This window comes from Scyliorhinus torazame, chromosome 13, assembly GCF_047496885.1.
Source record: "Scyliorhinus torazame isolate Kashiwa2021f chromosome 13, sScyTor2.1, whole genome shotgun sequence".
Classification (NCBI taxonomy): domain Eukaryota; kingdom Metazoa; phylum Chordata; class Chondrichthyes; order Carcharhiniformes; family Scyliorhinidae; genus Scyliorhinus; species Scyliorhinus torazame.
In genome coordinates, this window is record NC_092719.1 from 84,397,381 (window position 1) to 84,419,727 (window position 22,347).

Genomic DNA, 22,347 nt, shown 5'->3' on the forward strand with positions numbered 1-22,347 from the left:
AAATCATGAGGATTCTAGGGGAATTTGGCCGGTTTTCGGGGTATAAGTTAAATATGGGAAAGAGTGAGATGTTTGTGGTCCAGGCGAGGGGACACGAGAGGCGACTGGGAGAGCTGTCGTTTAGGTTAGTAGAGGGAAGCTTTAGGTACCTAGGCATTAAAGTGGCGCGGGAATGGGACCGGCTGCATAAATTGAATCTGGCCTGGCTGGTGGACCAAATGAAGGACGATTTTCGGAGATGGGACGCGCTCCCATTGTCTCTGGTTGGGAGGGTGCAATCTCCTCCCGAGATTCCTATTTGTATTTCAATATCGCCCCGTCTTTATTCCGCGGTCCTTTTTTAAGCAGGACAGCAGAGTGATCACGGGCTTCGTCTGGGTGGGCAAGATCCCGCGAGTAAGGACGATAATGCTTGAGCGGAGTCTGGCAGAGGGCGGGCTGGCGCTGCCAAATTTGAGCAAGTATTACTGGGCGGCTAATATAGCCATGATCAGGAAGTGGGTGGTGGAGGAGGGGTCTGCATGGATGCGAATGGAGGGGCTTATGTAAGGGCACCAGTCTGGGGGAATTGGTAACTGTGCCTCTGCCGCTCCCGCCGGCACGGTGCTCCACCAGTCCAGTGGTGGTGGTGGCCCTGAGAGTTTGGGGCCAATGGAGGAGGCATGTGGGAGCAGTGGGTGCATCGGTCTGGGCCCCAATCTGTGATAATCACAGGTTTGCCCTGGGGAGTATGGATGGGGGGTTCCGGTTATGGCAGAGAGTGGGGATTGAGAGGATGGGGGACATGTTTATAGAGGGGAGCTTTCCGAGTATGAGGGCATTGGAGGAAAAGTTTGGGTTGGCGAGGGGAAACAAATTCAGGTATCTGCAATTGCGGGACTTCCTACGTAACCAGGTGTCAACCTTCCCACTCCTACCACTAAGGGGAATTCAGGACAGGGTAGTTTCCAGAGGGTGGGTAGGAGAAGGGAGCGTCTCGGACATTTATAAGGAGCTTATGGGGTCGGAGGAGACGCAGACCGAGGAGCTGAAGCGCAAGTGGGAGGAGGAGTTGGGAGGTGAGATAGAGGATGGTCTATGGGCAGACGTGTTGAGTAGAGTCAATGCGTCTGCAACATGTGCCAGGCTCAGCCTGATACAATTTAAGGTTGTTCACCGGGCTCACATGATAGTGTCCGGATGAGCAGATTCTTTGGGGTGGAGGACAGGTGCGCAAAATGTGCAGAAGGACCGGCGAACCATGTCCACATGTTTTGGACATGTCCAAAGCTCAAGGGATTCTGGCAGGGGTTTGCTGACGTCATGTCCACGGTGTTAAAAACAAGGGTGGCACCGAGTTTAGAGGTGGCAATTTTCGGGGTGTCGGAAGACCCGGGATTCCAGGAGGAGAAAGAGGCAGACGTTCTAGCCTTTGCTTCCCTGGTAGCCCGGAGACGGATACTGTTAGCTTGGAGGGACTCAAAGCCCCCGAAGTCGGAGACCTGGCTATCGGACATGGCTAGCTTTCTCTGTTTGGAGAAAATCAAGTTCGCCTTGAGAGGGTCACTGTTAGGGTTCGCCCGGAGGTGGCAAACGTTCGTCGACTTGGGTGGGGGGGGGGATTTTAACACGGTTATAGATCCAAGGCTGGATCAGTCAAGCTTGAGGTCAGGGAGGGAGTCAATGGCAAATGGTAGCGAAGGAGCTAAGGGGGTTTATGGAACACATGGGGTAGTGGGTCCGTGGAAGTTTGGGAGACCGAGAGCAAAAGAATATTCATTCTTCTACCATGTGCACAAAGTGTACTACCGAATTGATTTCTTTATTTTAGATAAGACATTGCTGGTGGGGGTGGTAGTGTTGAGTACGCGGTGATAGTGGTGTCTGATCACACCCTGCACTGGGTGGACTTGCGGGTGAGCAGTGGGAGGGGGGGCCCAGCGCCCGCAATGGAGGTTAGATGTGGGGCTGTTGGCGGAGGATGAGGTGTGTGAGCGGGTGAGGGAGGCTATTCGGAGGTATGTGGAGATAAACGATATGGGAGAGGTTTCGAAGCCAAGGAAGGGAGGCATTGAAGGCAGTGGTGAGAGGGGAGTTTACACAGGGAGAAGGCGGAGCAGGTGGAGATGGATAGGCTAGTGGAAGAGATCCTGCAGGTAGACAGGAGATACTCGGAAACCGCGGAGGCGGGGCTGCTGAAGGAGCGGCAGAAGCTGCAGTTGGAGTTTGGGTTGATATCTACGGGGAAGGGGGTGGGGCAGCTGAGAAGGGCAAGAGCAGCAGTGTATGAATATGGGGAGAAGGATAGAGTGGGGGGGGGGAATACGGTCTTGGACCCGGTGGGCGTGAACGGGGTGTTTAGAGTCAGAAGCCTCAAACAGGGTGGAGGGGATGAGGCGGTTTCTAGAGGGATTGGAGTACCCAAGGGTGGAAGAAGAGCTGGTGGAGGGCCTGGGGTGCCCTATTGGGCTGGTTGAACTGGTGGAGGGGCTGGAGGCGATGCAGTCAGGCAAGGCCCCGGACGGGTACCCAGTGGAGTTCTATAAAAAGTTCTCGGGAGTGCTGGGGCCCTTGTTGGTAAGGGCATTTAATGAGGCTAGGAAGTGCGGGGTACTCCCACTGACGATGTTGCAGGCCTCAATTTCTCTCACCCTGAAGCGGTAAAAGGACCCGGAACAGGTGGGTCGTACAGGCCAACCTTTCTGTTAAATGTCGATGCCAAGCTATTGGCCAAGATCTTGGCCTCGAGAATAGAGGATTGTGTACCAGGGGTGATAGGGGAGGACCAGACGAGTTTGTGAAGAGGAGACATTTGGCTGCGAATATCAGAAGACTGTTAAACGTGATAATGATGCCCTCCAAGGGACGAGAGGTGGAAGTGGAGGTCACCATTGATGTGGAAAAGGCCTTTGATCGAGTGGAGTGGGAATATTTATGGGAGGTCCTGGGGTGGTTTGGGTTTGGGCAGGGTTTTGTGGACTGGGTCCGGTTGCTATACCAGGCACCGGTGGCGAGTGTGCGGATGAACCGTGTGAGTTCGGACTATGTTAGGCTGCATCAGGGGACGAGGCAGGTATGTCCACTCTCCCCGCTGTTTTTTGCCTTGGATATAGAGCCACTGGCGATGGCGCTAAGAGCATTGAGGGACTGGCAGGGGATAGTATGGGAGGGGTGGAGAACAGGGCTGACGCGGACGATCTGCTTCTGTACATTTCAGAGGGTGGATTAGAGGGATCCTAGAGGAATTTGGCCGGTTTGCGGGGTATAAATTGAGCATGGGAAAAAGTGAGGTCTTTCCGATCCAAGTGCGGGGTCAGCAGAAGAGGCTGGGTAAGATGTCGTTCAAGGTGGTTTGGGGGGGGAGCTTTCGCTATTTGGGTATCCAGGTGGCGCGGGAGTGGGAGCAGCTGCACAAACTGAATCTGGCTCAGATGCAGGGGGACTTTAGGTGGGATATGCTCCCGTTGTCACTGGCGAGGAGGGTGCAGACGGTGAAGATGACGGTTCTCCCGGCGTTTCTGTTCATATTTCAGAGCCTTCCTATTTTTATCTCCAAGGCTTTCTTCAAGAGGGTAAATGCGGTGATTTCTGGGTTTGTGTGGGTGGGTAAAACCCCGCGGGTGAAGAAGGCGCTCTGCTGGAGCGGGTTTGGGGGTGCGGGGTGCTGGCCTTATTTTATAAATTATTACTGGGCGACGAACATAGCAATGGTCAGGTAGTGGGGGAGGGGTCAGTGTGGGAGTAGGTGGAGGCGGCCTCATGTAGGGGCATGAGTGTAGCAGCACTGTTAACGACACCTCTGCCGTTCTTGCCGGCGAGGTACTCCATAAGCTCGGTGGTAGTGGCTGGTCTGAGGGTGTGGAGACAGTGGTGGAAGCATTTGGGGGCGTCGGTATGGCCGCCAATTTGTGGCAACCACCGGTTTACGCCGCAGGGGCTGGATGGGAGGTTTCTGGGGCGGCAGCGGGCTAGGATCGAGTGGCTTGGGGATTTGTTTGTGGATGGGTGCTTTCCCTGTTTGGTGGAATTGGAGGAGGAGTCCGAGCTGCCTGGTGGGAATGGGTTCCGCTACTTGCAGATGAGGGATTTTGTACGGAGGCAGGTTTCGACCTTTCCGCACCTGCCGCCCCAGGGAGTACAGGACAAGGTAGTGTTTAAAACGGGAGTTAGGGAGGGGAAGTTATCGGAAATGTAAAAAGAGCTCATGGTTTGGGAGGGATCCCCGATAGGGGAAGTGAAGCGAAAGTGGGAGGAAGAACTGGGCAGGGAATTGGAGGTCGGGTTATGGGAGGATTCCCTGAGGTGAGTCAACGCCACCTTGTCATGTGCCAGGCTTAGCTGATACAATTCAAGGTGGTCTTCAGGGCGCATATGATTGTGGCCAGATGAGCAGGTTCTTTGAAGGGGTGGAGGATATGTGTGGGCGCTGTGCGGGTGGGCCCGCGAATCATGTCCATATGTTTTGGGCATGTCCGAGGCTTAGGGGATTTTGGCAGGGTTTTCCGATGTCAAGTCGAAGGTATTGAAGGTAAGGGCGGTTCCGAGTCCAGAGGTGGCGATATCTGGTGTGTGGGAAGACCCGGGCGTCTAGGGGGCGAGAGAGACTGATGTTTTGGCCTTTACCTCCCTGGTAGCCCGGAGATGGATCTTATTGGCGTGGAGGGACTTGGAGCCCCTGAAATCGGGGGTATGGGTCAGTGACATGGCTGAGTTTCTCAGGCTTGAGAAGATCAAGTTCGCCCTGAGAGGATCGACGGTAGGGTTCGTTCGGAGGTGGCAGCCGTTTATCGACTTCTTTGGGGAAAATTAAGCTGTCAGCAGATACAAGGTGGGTGGGGGGTGGGGGTAAAAGAGGAGGGTGTGGGGGTTGGATAAGGTGGGAATTGGGGAATTGTGTATGTCAGCCACATTGGCTGGGTTTGGTTGTTGGTTGGGTGTGTGTGGTTCACTTAGTTTTTTTTCTCTTGAAAATTGTTAAAATTATAAATGCCTTAATAAAAACATTTCTTTTAAAAAGTATGAATCCGCCACTCACCTTCCCCGCCCAGCTGCATAACCTCCCGGGTTTGCCTGCAATCAGGCAGTCACTGAGCTACACTTGCTGGTCTCTGCCTTTACCAAGTCGGAGCACAAATGTTCCACTTGACCTTATTGCTACAAGTGTTTATGAATTCAAAGAATATTTAGGGCTCACCGTCCGCCCTGTGTTGTTTGGTGGAATTGACCCAGTGGATCCAGGGCTTTCCCGCCAGACTCTATGTGTCGTAGAGGGTGTGTGCATGTGGGTGGTTTGGTGGTGTGGGAGGTGGTTCTGGGATAGTGATGTCCGTGCCCCAGGCCAGCAACCCCCTCCCCCCTAGTCGGTGAAACATGAGGTGACGAGGGTATCCCGTGCAGGCTGGCCCTGGCGATGGCGTCGTGCGGCCTCCCGTGCCCCATGACCTGCTCATTGTCCCCCTCCCCCGCATTGGACGAGGCCTGCTCTTCCTTCTCCTCCAGTACATCGATCCTTTGCTGGGCAATTTGTGGAGGACGCAGCAGACCACCACGATGCGGGCGACCCTCTTAGCCTCGTATTAGACGCCTCTCCAGAGCGGTCCAGGCACCTGAAGCGCATCTTCAGGACTCCGAAACACTGCTCGACCACACCCCTGGTCCTGTATGTGCGTTGTTGTAGCGGGTCTCCGCGTCGGTCAATGGCCTCCGGATAGGTGTCATCAGCCACGACTGCAGCGGGTAACCCCTGTCGTCCAGCAGCCAGCCCCGCAGCTGAGAGGGGGACACCATTGGCTGGCACTGCCCTCGCTGGGGGCGGCAGTGGGTGTGGCCCTCGGTGGTCCCCCGGTGGGTGGCTGCCGGTTGGGTGGGGTGTTCAGGGGCAGGGGCGCATCCATACGGCCGGTGTCACTGTGTAGAACCAGGGGCCGGGGTGGGTGGTCAGCAAGCTGGCCGTCATAATTGCTGTTGGTGCTTTGGCACCCCCCCAGTCCTATTGTGGCGCACTCCTGTTGCTCGGCCTGTCCTCCCCCCGCCCCGACCCGCCACAGCTAGCACTCCCGGTGTCTGGGTCAGCAGCCCGCAGTCACTCCACTCCTACCTCTGTTTCGCTCAGCAGCCAGGATGCCAGGTTATCAATTTTTATAACCACAAATGAACAACGCTGTTGGGAAATCGGCCCATCGGTGGCGCTGAATCGCGGATGCCCCGGAGCATAGGGTGTCAGGCCCACTAATGATATGCCTACCGTATTTTCAGCCCGCGCGGCAAGTAACACATTTACGCCATTTTGGAGGTGCCGCAGCATCCCGATTTGGCGTCAAACTGGCGTCTACCGCGATTTCACCGTCGGACGCTATCCTCCGCCCAATTGCATTTCACGATTTTGGCAACAACAAATGGAGAATCCAGCCCCAGTTCATTTGGCAGAAGTGAATTATGTTATGTCTCTTTCCTTATTGAAGTGGAAACACACAGAAACATGCTGGAGGAGTACAGGTATCCTCAATTTAACTGTGTATTAGTTTTATTCTAGCTTACCCTGGGGCCTGGACAGTGAAAATCATCATAAAATCCATTATTATGCTTATGGTATGAAGAAAGGTTGAACAGGTTTGGCCAATTAGAATTTAGAAGAATGAGGTGATCATATTGAAACATACAAGATCCTGAGTGGATTTGACAGGGTGGATACTGCAAGGATGTTTCCACTTGTGAGAGACCAGAACTGAGGGGCACACTGTTAAAAAAGAGATCTACTGTTTAAGATGGAGACACAAATTATGGGCATGACAGAGTGGATGACATGAGGGGCATGGACAGAGTGGATAGTCAGAAGCTTTTCCCCAGGGTGGAAGAATCAATTACTAGGAGGGCATAATAATAATCTTTATTGTCACAAGTAGGCTTACACTAACACTGCAACAAACCTACTGTGAAAAGCCCCTAGTCGCCACATTCCGGTGCCTGTTCGGATACAGAGGGAGAATTCAGAATGTCCAAATCACCCAGCAGCACATCTTTCGGGACTTGTGGAAGAAACCGGAGCACCCGGAGGAAACCCACACAGACACAGGGAGAATGTGCAGACTCCGCATAGGCAGTGACCGAAGTCAGGAACCAAACCTGGGACCCTGGCGCTCTGAACCAACAATGCAAACCACTGTGCTAACGTGCTGCCCTCGGTTTAAACCTAGGACATAGGTTTAAGGTGTGAGTAGGTTTAAGGTGTGAGTGGTAAAGGTTAGAGGTGTGAGGAAGGATTTTTACAGAGGGTAGTGGGAGCTTGGAACTTGCTGCCGGAGGTGGTGGAAACAGGTACGATAGTAATGTTTAAGGGGAGTCTTGGCAAATACATGAATAAGATGGGAATAGAGGTTTACGGACCCCAGACGTGTAGAAGGTTTTAGGTTAGACGGGCAGCATGGTCGGCGCGAGCTTGGAGGGCTGAAGGGCCTGTTCCTGCGCTGTACTGTTCTTTGTCGATCAAATTTTTGGTGCCCAGCACTTGGCGATCTTGCTGCTGCCCTCGGTGCATGCTCCAGTCCAAGGTGAGACAGCCAGTTCACTCCCTGCTCAACTCCACACTAGTGTCCAAGCCCACCTCCAGCCACTGCCCATTTGCTGAGTCTCACCCGGACCACAGACACCCCCCCCCCATTACTGCTGTGGGAGGCTGTGCAAAGTGCACTGGTCGCTCCTAACCATTCCAGGAATATATTAGTAATATTGTCTCATCTGGCAGCTGCTGTACAATCCATTTCACAGGTCTCAGTATCAGGGGATCTGTTCTGTGGGGATTGGATTGTTTTTACAGTTTCTACGTTTATCTAGGCTTTTACGGCCTATCCGAGGGTCTCCATGGTAACTGCTGTCCAATCATGGCACCGGGTGAGAGGTGAAAGGTGAGAGTGTGAGCTCCCGGCAGCCCTTGCTCCCGGTCTTTCCGCTCGTTAGTCAACCCGGGAGCGGCCGCCATTACAGCGAGAGCGAGTCCCTCAGCATGGTGAGGGCTGAGAGAGGGAGGCGCTGGGCCCGGCCGCGGGGCCAGGATACATATTCGCGCGCGCTCCCCGGCGGGACGATCTTTGCACCCCGAGATAATCTTTGCACCCCCCCCCCCCCCGGGATGATCTGTGCACCCCCCTCCAGTCATTTGTGCCCCCTATCCCTGGGTGATCTGTGTCGCTCCAGCCCTGAGGTGGGGATGTTTGATATAATTTACGCAGGGTGGGAGTCGAGACTTTCTGACTGCTCCTTTTATCTCTCCTCTAGAGTTTACCATTGAATCCAAAACCATTCCTCAATGGCTTAACTGGCAAACCGGTGATGGTGAAGTTAAAGTGGGGAATGGAATACAAGGGCTACTTGGTGTCAGTTGATGGATATATGAACATGCAGGTAAAGAATAAGTTGAAAATTTGCAGTCGTACATCGATATTGCTGGCTAGTCAGTGGTATGGCTTTGGTGACATTACCTTAGTATCTGCACTAATTTTCAATCTGCTAATCAATTTGCTGAAATTGCAAATCATACAAAATCGTCTCTTGTATTTGACTGTAAAATCTGGATTCTACAGTCTGGCTATCTTGAATGAGGCAAATAAGATCCTGGGCTTTCTTAATTGTGATTAAAATGCAATAACGAGTGAGTTAGAATGAACACTTATTGAACACTGGTTTGGTCCTTACTGGAGTGGGCACTACACCTCAGGAAGGATGTGCAGGTATTCTAGAGGTTACAGAAAAGAGAGTGGTTGCAGCGATGAGGGATTCAGTTTGAATTTTCATAGAATTTACAGTGCAGAAGGAGGCCATTTGGCCCATCGAGTCTGCACCGGCTCTTGGAAAGAGCACCCTACCGAAGCCCACCCTATCCCCTTAACCCAGTAACCACACCCAATACTAAGGGCAATTTTGGACACTAAGGACAATTTAACGTGGCCAATCCACCTAACCTGCACATCTTTGGACTGGGAGGAAACTGGAGCACCCGGAGGAAACCCACGCACACGCGGGGAGGACGTGCGGACTCCACACAGACAGTGACCCAAGCCAGGAATCGAACCTGGGACCCTGGAGCTGTGAAGCAATTGTGCTATCCACTATGCTACCGTGCTGCCCCTTTACCAGAATTACCAGGATAGTTTGGAGAAGCTAGGCTGCTTTCCTGAGAGAAGAGAAGGTTGAGATTTGATAAGAGGTGTCCACAATCATGAGTGGTCTGGACAGAGTGGATAGAAACACTGCCCTTTTTTAAAGGCGCCAAGAACCAGAGGACACCGATTTTAAAGTGATTGGCAAAAGAAGCATTGGCGGCTTGAGGATCTTGAATGCACTGCCTGAGAGTGGTGGAGATGGGCTCAATAATGGCATTCAAAGGGGAATTTGACAAGTAGCTGAAGCTAAAATATTTACATGGGTACAGGGAAAGGGTGTGACAGTGGCTGAATTGCTCTCATGGAGAGCTCGGTTGGACTCAACAGGCCAAATGACCATCTCCTATGCTGTAACCATCCGTAATTGGCAGCACGGTAGTATAGTGGTTAGCACAGTTCCTTCACAGCTCCAGGGTCCCAGCTTCGATTCCCGGCTTGGTTCACTGTCTGTGCGGAGTCTGCACGTTCTCCCCGTGTCTGCGTGGGTTTCCTCTGAGTGCTCCGGTTTCCTCCCACAATCCAAAGATGTGGAGGTTAGGTGGATTGGCTATGCTAAATTGCCCTTCGTGTCCTAAAAAAAAGGTTAGGTGGGGTTACGGGGATAGGGTGGAGGTTTGGGGATGGGGTGGAGGTATGGGCTTAGATAGGGTGCTCTATCCAAGGCCGGTGCAGACTCGATGGGCCGAATGGCCTCCTTCTGCACTGTAAATGTTATGATATTTGTAATTGTCTTTCAATCAACAAACATTTGTAGGCACAGCCCTTTCTTTTTGAAATAATCCTCCACCTGAGTTTGCTTTACCTGGGAATCACTAGTTGTCTTGCTGCATGAGGAGAGATGGAAGGTCTATGCCGAGTAAAGCCCTGATCTGTTTAAGTGTGCTCCTGCTCTCCGTAGCAGAGCTCTGTGACTGAGAGAGTCGACAGAACTCTGAGCAGACACTCGGCAGACTGATGTGCCTCTTGGCGTCTAGCTCAAAGCCGCATTGGGATCCTGTGTCACAGGCGTAGTGAGGACGGATTTTGAGTAAATCGCTTTCCTCCAAACTGTCTGGAGTTTGTCTCCAAGGCAGTTCCAATGTTCTTTTGTGTTAAATGAAAAAGGATGTTATTCATCACAATATTCATTTTCTTCAATGTATTTCACAGCTTAGTCCAGATTTGTAACCTATTTAGCTTATTAGGAGAAAACATTTAATTATTTTTCTCTTGTTCAAGCTGGCGAACACAGAAGAATATATTGATGGTGCTTTAGCGGGACATCTTGGCGAAGTCCTAATAAGGTGAGAATTACTTGAAAGAAAGGTTTCCATTTGTACAGCACCTTTCATCGGGCATCTCAAAACACTTCAGCCAGTAAAGTACTTTTTGATGTGTATTCACTATTGTGATATAAGAAATGTGGAAGTTAGTGTTCATACAGCAATGTGGGAATGACCCAGGTCTTCCAGTCAGCAGTGGATAGGTTACACCTATTGTTGACTGATTTCAATTGCCCACAAACCATTTACACTGAAGCCTTTGCACTTTCTGGTCTCGGGCTGCCACAGCGATGTAAGCACGGTAGCATCAGGACATCAAGTGGCAAGTGTAACTTCAGCAAACCAGGCCTCCTTATCACATCCTGAACTGCAGACATTAAGAGGTCTGTCTTCAGTTCATTGATTGACACTGTTTTATAAGGAACTGAACCACAACCGCCCTGCATAAGTACTGCTCAAGTGCGTACATTGGGACTTCCACCAGGTCCCAACATGCATCAGCGACTTAAGTTGAGTCATTAGTCAGTCTCCATACCAGAAGTTTCAAGCCAATCTGTTTCTCTGATAATGGATAAATATTGGCCAGAACACTGGGGATAATGCTCCTTTTTAAAATAATGCATGAGGATCTTTTATGTCTACCTGAGTGGGTAGATGGGGCCTCGGTTTAACATCTCATGTAACGGACAGTACCTCTGACAATCAGTGCTCCCTCACTACTGCAGTGGAGTATCCGTTTTGATTTGTGTTCAAGTGCTGGCCTATAGTTACCTGATTTTTGTTTCCCCTTTTGAACATCGGAGGTTTTTCTAGAATTTAAGGATTATTGGCAGATTACTACCCCTGCATTCACTATCTGTAACTACTTCCTTAATATCCTAGGATGCAACATATTGGGTCCAGGAGACCCAGTGGCCTTTAGCCCCATTAGTTTCCCTAGTACTTTTTTCTCTAGTGATAGTTATTGTAGTTATTTGTTTACCTGTCCGTTTGCCTCTTGATTATTCAGTATGTTTGAAGACTGACGCAAAGTATTTATTTAACTCCTCTGCCATTTCCTGATTCCCCATTATTATTTCCCAGTTTCATTCTCTTAAGGGGCCTATGTTAACTTAGGACTCTCCCTTCCTTTTTATTTTGTTAAAGAAGCTCTTACTGTCTGTTTTTATATTACTTGATAATTTACCTTCATTGTTTATCTTCTCCCTTTTTATTTTTGGTCATCTTTTATTGCTTTAAAAAAAATGAGGGTACCCAATTCTTTTTTTTCCAATTAAGGGGCGATTTAGCGTGGCCAATCCACCTACCCTGCACGTCTTTGGGTTATGGGGAAAACCCAGGCAAACACGTTGAGAATGTGCAAACTCTACGCGGACATTGATCTAGAGCCGGGATTGAACCTGGGACCCCGGTGCCATAATGCAGCAGTGCTAACCACTGCGCCACCGTGCTACCCTGGTGGTTAACTGTAGTTGATTTATCCCCTTCCTAGAATCCTCCTTTCTCTCTGGGTTATATTTTAGTTGTGATGCATGAACTATTTTCATAAATGTCTGCCATTTCTAAACTCCTTTCCCAGCCACCTCAGCCCTCATTCCTTTGTAATAACCCTTCGTTAAGTTCAGCACAATTGTTTCCGACCCAAGTTTCTCACACTCAAACTGAATGCTAAATTCCACCGTGTTATGGTCACTGTTCCCTAGGGGATCTTTAACTCATTAAATCTGCCTCATTACAAGTTACCAGATCCAAGATAACCTGATCCCTGGTTGGATCCATCACATATTGTTCCAGGAAACTCGTGAATACACTATAAATTCTTCCTCATGGCTACCTTTGCCAATTTGATTATCCCAATCCACATGACGATTAACGTCACCCATAATTAATGTGCTGCCTTTTAAGAAAAATTCTGTTATATTTATTCCATCTCGTACTAACAAAGCTACCTCGCCACCCTTTCACATATTCCTGAATATTTAGTCCCCAGTTTTGATCTCATTATAACCACGTCTCTGTAATGGCTACAAGATCATATCAATTAACTTCAATTTGTTCTGTTAATTCATTTATTTTGTACCGAATACTACGCGCATTTAAGTAAAGAACCATTAATTTTGCCTTATCATTTTCTCCCCCTTTGATCCTATTCATTGCTGTTTTTTAATGTTTGTACACTCTGTCCCTTCCTGTCACACTCTGGGTTTCATTCCCTAAATAGCTGCCTTGTAATGCTGCCACATACCTTTGCTTTGTAAGTCTTTGTATCCCCGCTCCAGAACCATCCCCCACTCTATTTAGTTTAAAGTCCACTCTTCTTTTCTAGTTATGCAACTTGCAAGAACACTGCTCCCAGCATAGTCCAGGTGTAGGCCGTTCCAACGGTACAGCCCCCACTTTCCCCAGTACTGATGTCAGTGCCCCACGGACCAAAACCCACTCCTCCCATCCCAGTCTTTGAGCCATGCATTCAACTCTCTAATTCTATGTACCCTATGCCAATTTGCACGCGGCTCAGGTGATAATCCAGAGATGATGATCTTGGAGGTTCTGTTGTTTAGTTTAGTGCCGAGCTTCTCAAAATCTCTATGCAGAACCCCTTTCCTCATTCTACCCATGTCGTTGGTACCTATATGAACCACAACAATTGGATCCTCCCCTTCCCACTGCACGTTTCTCTCTGGCCCGGATTGACGTTCTAAAGCCATCTGGACTCTTGCTCCTTGCTACAAAGAACAGTGTCAGTCCCCCTCACCATACTCTCCTAGTACCACTACATTCTTGAATGGCTTCCTGTACCATGGTGCCGTGGTCAGTCAGCTCATCCGGCCTGCAGCCCCTCCACTCCAAGCAAGCTGAGAGAACCTCAAACCTATTGGATAATTGCAGACGTTGACACTCCTGTCCTTTGGGTTCCCTTACCTGCCTCCGCTCCAGTCACGCCCTCCTGTCCCTGACCACTTTACAAACCGGAAAACCTTTTCCTAAAGGGTGTAACCACCTCCTGAAACAAAGCGTCGGGTAACTCTCTCCCTCTCCGATGTGTTGCAGTGTCCACGACTCAGCCTCCAGCTCGATGACTCTGAGCCAAAACTCCTCTAGCCACAAACACTTACTCCAAATGTGTTTGCCCTGGATGACAACGTTAACCAGGAGCTCTCGCATGTTGCAGCCTTGACACATCACCTATCTTACCATCCTTAATGTGTCTTAAATAATTACTTACTTAAATGATTTACCTACTTACGGTGCTTTTTATGAAGTTACGCACTGTTTTTAAACCCTGGGGATTCAGTAGAACTTGCCTGCTTATCAGATTCTCACCAAACAGCTGACTCCCTGTCGTAGATTAAGAACCAATCCTAACTCCAAGCTTTCACTCTGTGCATTGGTGAACTTGTTTGCTCTTGGCAGCACTGAAGACCTTTATTTACTAATATGAAGCAGGTTAGTGCATTGTTGGAGCAATACTGCTGGAGAGATCCTCCGGTTCTTAGACAGGGGAAACCTATCAAAGTTAAGACAGAATGCCACTCAACAAGGGCTGGGACTAGTGCCATTGTCGGGAGTGGTGAGTCTTAACTCGTTCTATGGAGGAGCATTCAAACTAATTTGATGGGGGTGGGGGGTTACTGCACGGTACGGTGTGCACCAGCGTGCAGCATTAGAGAGGGTTGAGGCTTATAGTAGCAGTGTTTATGTTACTGGACTGGGAAGCCAGGGTAGAACTAGAAAGAGGTGGGGGTGGTGGAGGAATGTTAAGATGTGTTTGGAATACATAATTGCAAAGGATGTGACAAATAAGGTTGGTGAGTTATAGGCACAAATTTCCACATGGGATTCTGATATATTAACAATATAGAGACCTGGATCAAACAAGTGAAGGATAGGGCACTTAATATTCCTGGCTACATGGTATTCAGGAAAGGTATGGAAGGCAAAATGGAAAGTATGGCATTATTGAACAAAGATACTTTTACAGCACTGGAAAGGGATTATGTGATTGTGGGATCAAAGAGCAAATCCGTTGGTTAGAATTAAGGAGCAACAGGTCAGCACAGTGGCAGTGGTTAGCACTGCTGCCTGATGGCGTCGAGGACCCGGATTCAATCCTAGCCCCTGGTCACTGTCCGTGTGGACTTTCCACATTCTCCATGTGTCTGCACAGCTCTCAATCCCACAAACCAAAAAAGTGCAGGGTGGGTGAATTGACCAGGCTAAATTGCCCCTTAATTGGGGGGGGGAAACAATTGTTGGGTACTCTAACATTGTTTTTTTCAAAGAATTAAGGAGCAACAGAGGAACTGTAATGCTGCTGGCTAGATGTTATAGGCCACCAAATAATAAGGAGTTTGAGGAATGGATCTGCAAGCAAGTTACAGAAAGATGCAAAAAATAAAGTAGTGATAATTTGCGACTCGGTTATCCTAAATTATCACAGAATTTACAGTGCAGAAGGAGGCCATTCGGCTCATCGAGTCTTCACCGGCTCTTGGAAAGAGCGCCCCACCCAAGGTCAACACCTCCACCCTATCCCCATAACCCAGTAACCCCACCCAACACTAAGGGCAATTTTGGACACTAAGGGCAATTTAGCATGGCCAATCCACCTAACCTGCACATCTTTGGACTGTGGGAGGAAACCGGAGCACCCGGAGGAAACCCACGCACACACTGGGAGGATGTGCAGACTCCCGCACAGACAGTGACCCAAGCCGGAATTGAACCTGGGACCCTGGAGCTGTGAAGCAATTGTGCTATTAGACTGGGAAAATAACAGGGCAAAGAGAAGAGAAATTTCTAAATTGTGGGCAAGAGAATTTTCATGATCTGTCTTTCTGGTTTAATGAGGAAGGGAGTGATGCCCGACCTAATTCCGGGGATGAAATGGGGAAGTTTACTGGGAGAGCATTTAGCATCATTATCATAGAATCCCTACAGTGTAGAAGGAGGCCATTCGGCCCATCGAATCTACACTGATCCTCTGAAAGAGCACCCTTCCTAGGCCCACTTTGCTGCCTGTAACCCCCCCCTAAGATACACACCTTTGGGCTATGGGAGGAAACCGGAGCACCCAGTGGAAGCCCATACAGAGGAGATTTACTTTGAGAGGGTACTGGGGAGATTTATCAGAATGGTACCAGGATGAGAGACTTGACTGGTGTGGAAATGCCGGAGGAAAGAGAGAATCTGGGATTTCCTCCTTAGAGCAGAGAAAGCTAAGGGAAGATTTGGTAGCCATATTCAAAGTCAAAAATGTCTTTGATAGAATGGATAAGGAGAAACTCTTTCCAGTGGCAGGAGAGTGCAGAGATAGTACTGAGCTGTGATCGTGTAACTACCATCACACGAAATGTGATTACCCAGTCAAAAATTATTAACAAAATAATCTTTACTAGTGATGCTTCTGTCTGTTGAGAGATATGGATAGGTTTTACATCATACCAAATATTTGTTTTTGTGTTTACCATGATTTCTCTATTTAAAAATTGTTGACTGGAGATAATTAAATTAAACATGGCAAGTTACTTAAACATAGAAAATAGAAGCAGGAGGAGGCCCTTCAAGCCAGCTCCGCCATTTATTATGATCATGGCTGATCATCAAGTTCAATATCCTGATTCCCCATATCCCTTGATCCCTTTAGCCCCAAGAACTATATCTAATTCCTTCTTGAAATTACACAATGTTTTGGCCTCAACTACTTTCTGTGGTAGCAATTCACCACTCTCTGGTGAAGACATTTCTCCTCACCTCAGTCCTAAAAGGTTTACCCCTTATCCTCAAACTATGACCCCTAGTTCGGGGAACATTCTTTCTGAATCTAATCCTGTTAGAATTTTGTAAGTTTCTGTGAGATCTCTTCCCCCCCCCCCCCCCCCCCCACACACACACACACACACACACACTTGTAAACTCCAATGAATATAATCCTTACCGATTTAGTCTCTCCTCATATGACAGTCCCGCCGCCCCAGGAATCAGCCTGGTAAACCTTCGCTGTACTCCCCCATAGCAAGAACATTTTCCCTCCAATAAGGACACCAGAACTACACACACTGCTCCAGGTGTGGCCTCACTAATGCCCTATACAACTGCAGTAAGACATTTCTGTTTCTATACTCAATCCTCTCGCTATGAAGGCCAACATACCATTTGCCTTCTTTACTGCCTGCTGAACCTGAGAGCTTACTTTCAGCGACTGGTGCATTAGAACATCAAGGTCTCGCTGAATATCCACCTCTCCATTTACACCCATTCAAATAATAATCTGCCATCCTATTTTTGCTACCAAAGCAGATAACCTCACATTTATCCACATTATACTGCATCTGCCATGCATGTGCCCACTCACTCAGCCTGTCCAAATCCTGCTGAAGCATCTCTGCATCCTCCTCACAGCTCACCCTTCCACCCAACTTTGCGTCATCTGCAAATTTGGCAATAATGCATTTAGTTCCCAGGTCCAAATCATTAATATATAATGTGAACAGTTGGGGTCCTCGCACAAATCTCTGTGGTACCCCACTAGTCACTGCCTGCCAATCGGAAAAAGGCCCATTTAATCCAACTTTTTGCTTCCTGTCTGACAACCAGCTTTCTATCCATCCCAAGACATTACTGTAATCCCATGCACTTTAACTGTACATATTAATCTGCCATGTGAGACCTTGTCGAAAGCCTTCTGATAGTCTAAATAAACCACATCCACCGTTATCTCTGGTCAACTCTACTAGTTACATCTTCAAAGAATTCTAGTAGATTTGTCGAGCATGATTTTCCTTTCGTAAATCCATGCTGACTTTGTGTGATTACCCCACTGCTTTCCAAATGTTGTGCTATGAAGTCCTTGATAAAGGACTCCAGCAACTTCCCTATTACCGACGTTAGGCTCACTGATCTATAGTTCCCTGTTTTCTCTCTACCACCCTTTTTGAATAGCGGGATTACATTTGCTACTCCCCAATCTGTAGCAACCATTCCAGAGTCCAAACAATTTTGGAAAATGACTGCCAATAGGGCTACTATTTCTAGGGCTACTTCCTTAGGTACTCTGGGATGAAGCTTATAGACTTTGGAGTTTTGTCCATCTTCAATCCCATTAATTTCCCCATTTCTTTACTAATACTAATTTCCTTCAGCTCCTCACTGAAACTTGTGTTTCTCAGAATCTCCGGTACATTAGTCGTGTCTTTCTTTGTGAAGACAGAAGCAAAGTACGAATTTAGTTCCTCGGCCATTTCTTTGTTCCCCGCTATGAATTCCCCCGTTTCTGACTGTAAGGGACCTACATTAGTTTCTATTAATCTTTTTCTCTTTACATATCTATAGAAACCTTTGCAGTCAGCTTTTATGTTCCCCGCTAACATACTTTCAAATTATATTTTCCCCTTAATCAATCCCTTACCACATTTTACTATTATTTAATCACAATTAGTATGCTGGTGGTAACATGGTTGCACTGCAGAGTAAATCTTGTTGTATGCTGACAATTTCCTTTCTGTTCCAACAGGTGTAACAATGTTCTGTACATCAGAGGAGTTGAGGAAGAGGAAGAAGATGGAGAAATGAGAGAGTAACTTTCCTTTTATTTTGAAGAATGACCATGTGTACAATTTTTGAGTACTTTTTTTTAAATATTCAGCAATTCAAATATGCTGTATTTAGGTTTGCATTGACTAGGTTCAGGGGGTTTGTCCTGCACTGCAAATTGTACGTGACAAACTAATTTCATTGTAGGCACAACTTTTCCAATTTGACTCTGCACATGTTCAAATGTGAATTCAGGTGTAAATTGAACCAATAAAAATTGTTTTCAATCTGTGTAGTTTACTGTGTAGTAAAGCTTTGACAAAGGGTCACCTGGACTTGAAACGTTAGCTCTTTTCTCTCCCTACAGATGCTGCTAGACCTGCTGAGATTTTCCAGCATTTTCTCTTTGGCTGAATTGGATATGATAATTCCAAACAGGGTGGTACAGTGACTAGCACTGTTGCCTCGCAGCGCTGAGGAATTGAACTGAAGAAAAGAGCATTAGACTGGCATGACCAGTTAGAATAGTGCACTATTAATTCGGGTTGCAAGGAATGAACAAAGAGATGGGCAAAGCATGGCGAGAGGGGGAGGGGTGGCTATCAGGACTGGCTCTTTGCACAAAGGATGCTGGGAGGCAGAGGCCCAGAGAAAGGAAATGTGTAATGAGCCTATCCGAATCAGTGGCAGTTAGATTATATGACCAGGTCAAGGAAAGGGCCTATCGGAATCTTGTATTCGTGTATGTGGAACTTGATACTGCATGAATGTGAATAAACACACATGGGTTGATTCTATTTGTTCACTCGCTCTGGAAGTTTCAAGAGACGTGGGTCTCCTGCCTTCATCAGAGTGAGTGTAATCTTGCAAGCTATTTGAAATAAATTAAAGGAATTTCTAAATCCGAACTCAGCCTTTTGATTGAGAGCAGACTGGACAGAAAGAACTCAATTTCATCATTTGGTGGCAGCGGAAGGATTTCTACAGGCGACCACCGGTCATCTGCAAAATTAGAATTAAACTGATCTCGGACGGGGAGAGAGGGAATGGGCCCATGACGTGAGTAGCTGGAAAATGACCATGCCGGTTTTCCTCTTTTTCGTTGTCTGATTACGTTTAATCACTCGCACATGGTCAGGTAAAGTCGTCTCGACGAAATCAAAGGTCAGTCTGGCGGATTAGAAAACTAATTTCAATCGATATAGGTACGATTGAGGGCTATTAAACTGAGGGAATACGAGGGGACAATTCAGCTAGGGCCTGAGAGAATGTGCCTCGTAATTCAGTTTGCATGTTGAAAATTAAAATTGGTTATATTGAATTACACTTTAATTCGGTTAAGTACTTTAACGGGTTGAGGGAATGTCACAGACAATTCAGTTAAGACCACTGAGGGAATGTTCTGGAGACAATTCAATGCCGTACAATTAGAATTGACTAAAGTTGGATTTTGTTAGGGGGAGATATGTCTTATGAGTGAAAAAGTTGGGAGATGAATGACCACTAGGGGGAACCAAAAACTTGGAAATGATTAAGGAATTTCAGGATTGTGTTTTCTTGGCAAATTCAAACTTATTGTCTAGTTGGTTGAAATGAATGAAAGTATAATGATTTGAATTCTTTTCGGTTGAGTGGCGATCTCGGTGGATGAAAGTGTGTGTTTAATAAGAAGTTGTGAACTTCCTCTAGTACACCTAGTTTTTAAAATGTGTTTTGCAAAACGAAGTTGCACATCAATTAGGAGGTATACAGGGGCAGTTAAAGTGAGATTTAAAACGGGGTAAGTATTTAAAAGTTCTTTAGAAAATCAGTAATAATGATTAACATTGTGGGAGTTATTTAGAACACAATTCTCAGGAAGTAAACAAAAAGCAAAATCAAAATGTATAAATTGGGATTTGTAAATGATTAGTCAACTCTGCTTAGTCTTGGTTGGTTAAAAAAGAAAAAGGGGAAGAGAACAAAGGAATCTAAAATTGAAATGCGAAGACTAAGCATTCGGTGAATTGAGTCCATGTGCTCCATTGTTAGAGGCAGCCATGATGTACCTACATTTAAAAATGTTCGGTGAGTTCCAAATTTGTAGAGATTTCAGTATTTTCTCTAAACTCACTACACATCAAATTTAAGATTCGGGGATTTTCATATAGCAAAGACTATGGATTTTTAAACTTTATTTTAAGATTACACAGTGGGAAAGGAAGAAGGCCATTTTAGAGATGCCCAAACCCCAAATCAGTTAAAGAGGGGTTAGGCAAGTACTGGGGACTATTCGTCTACTGTAGGGCCTTGGTGTATAAGCACTCAGAACTTGAGGGGACGCTGCAAGCACTGACCCCAGGGGGGTAGGCAGTCCCGAGAGCAGGTAGAATGGGGACTGTAGCAGGATACCGCTTTCAAGGAAAAATTAATTAATACATGCCCTCGCGTTATATTGGGATAGTGGAGAAGGGCATTGTTGCAGTAAGGGGCTAGAAACACGGGGACCAATGAGACCAGTATTAGGAGGTAGTCGGTGGAAGTGATGTGGCACAGCTCCACTGGGTTCTAGTGCCCACTGAGTTGCAAGAAAGTCACTAGCAGAAGAAATTAAGTTTAGAATGTTAACTACATTACAGGCGGAGCTTTAGGGAATAAAGATTTGGGACTGGATTAGGAGTATTACTTGCAGTATCAGGAAATGAGAATCTGATGGCAGGGAAAGATTAATAAAAATGGATGCAGAAATAAAAAACAATTAAGATATTCAAACCAATTGATAACGTAAAGGAAATAAGGAAAGCAAACCTAGCAATAGAAAGAATGACACGGTTAATCAGCATACAATTCCAGCACATAATCCAGGGAGACGATACAGGCCGTAAAAGAAATAACCCTTGACCCGAGGTGACAAGTGCGAGCTGGAGATAATGATCAAAGAGTTAGAACAGCAGGGAAAAGACAGCATTTACCTTTGGCACTAAACATTACGTATACTGTAAATTGCCACAAGGATATATTAAATCCCCGAACCACTTTCAGGCAATAGGGAGTTGATTAAAGATGATTTGGCTTTAGTATATATTTATGATGTGTTAATTGGAGATGATCAGGGGGACATATGTTGAAAGAGTGACAAATTACTAAAACACTTAATGAAGCAGGATTTAAGATAGGGTTAAAGAAATGCCAGATTGGCAGGAGCGAAGTCGACTATCTAGGGTAGTCAGTGTCAAGGGCAGGTGGGGAGGCCAGTGTTGGGATGAGAGAAAGCTGCTAGAATCGCAGCGCCCGTTTCACGAGACGGGGGTAAGCAAATCATGGGAATTTTGGGGTATTTGAGACCAGTAGTGGAAGACTTTAGTCTTTATGCTCGACCCATTTATGAAACTTTAAAAGGGGATTTTAGGTGGACCAGTGAAGAACAAAGAAAATTAAAGCACAGGAACAGGCCCTTCGGCCCTCCCAGCCTGTACCGATCCAGATCCTTTATCTTAACCTGTCACTTATTTTCCAAGGATCTACTTCCCTCTGTTCCCCGCTGTTCATATATCTGTCTAGATGCATCTTAAATGATGCTATTGTGCCCGCCTCTACCACCTCCACTGGCAAAGCATTCCAGGCACCCACCACCCTCTGCGTAAAAACTTTCCACGCACATCTCCCTTAAACGTTCCGCCTCTCACCTTGAAATCGTGACCCCCTTGTAATTAACACCCCCACTCTTGGAAAAAGTTTGTTGCTATCCACCCTGTCCATATCTCTTGAGATTTGGCCTACTTTCCCGATATTGCTCCAAAGCTTCATCAGTTTTAAGTCGCTTAGTATGCTTCCTTTTTCATCTTAGCTAGTCTCACAATTCCACCCGTCATCCATGGTTCCCTAATCTTGCCATTTCTATCCCTGATTTTCTCAGGGACATGTCTGTCCTGCACTCTAATCAACCTTTCCTTAAAAGACTCCCACATTTCAAATGTGGATTTACCCTTAAACAGCTGCTCCCAATCCACATTCCCTTGCTCCTGCCGAGGAGGAGGTTGGACCAGTTAAAAACAGCTGTAGCAACATCCAGGCCATTAGAGGAGAGACATGAAGAGGATGATTTGAGCATTAAATTTGATCTGTACGCAAATGGATATGGTACGGTGCTTGGTGTACTCAGTACTCAGACACCTATCAAACATTGACAGGGAATTGGTCAAGGGCTGAACAAAAGTTTTTGGACATCGCAAAATGTCTGGCAGCCATAACAAAAAGGATAGCAGAGATTGAAAATTTATCAGCCGGGAAGGAAATTTATGTCACAACTGAATTTTTAGAGTTGACCAAGAGACAGGGTTGCCAGCAAGGCGCGAATACAGCTCGATGGGAAAGATGGGAGACTATTCTTTTAAACCCTGCCTTAATGTTTAGTCATAACATTAAAGATGGACAGAAAC

General features: G+C 47.1%; 1 protein-coding gene across 1 annotated transcript; it reads left to right on the forward strand.

Moving 5' to 3' along the window:
* Positions 1-7,876: 7,876 nt before the first annotated feature.
* snrpf (small nuclear ribonucleoprotein polypeptide F) lies at positions 7,877-18,220 on the forward strand. The gene is made up of 4 exons (XM_072471922.1): positions 7,877-7,981; positions 8,251-8,376; positions 10,353-10,417; positions 17,910-18,220. The coding sequence occupies exons 1-4, from the start codon at positions 7,979-7,981 to the stop codon at positions 17,974-17,976; spliced, it is 261 nt and encodes an 86-aa protein (XP_072328023.1). The 5' UTR covers positions 7,877-7,978; the 3' UTR covers positions 17,977-18,220.
* Positions 18,221-22,347: the final 4,127 nt, after the last annotated feature.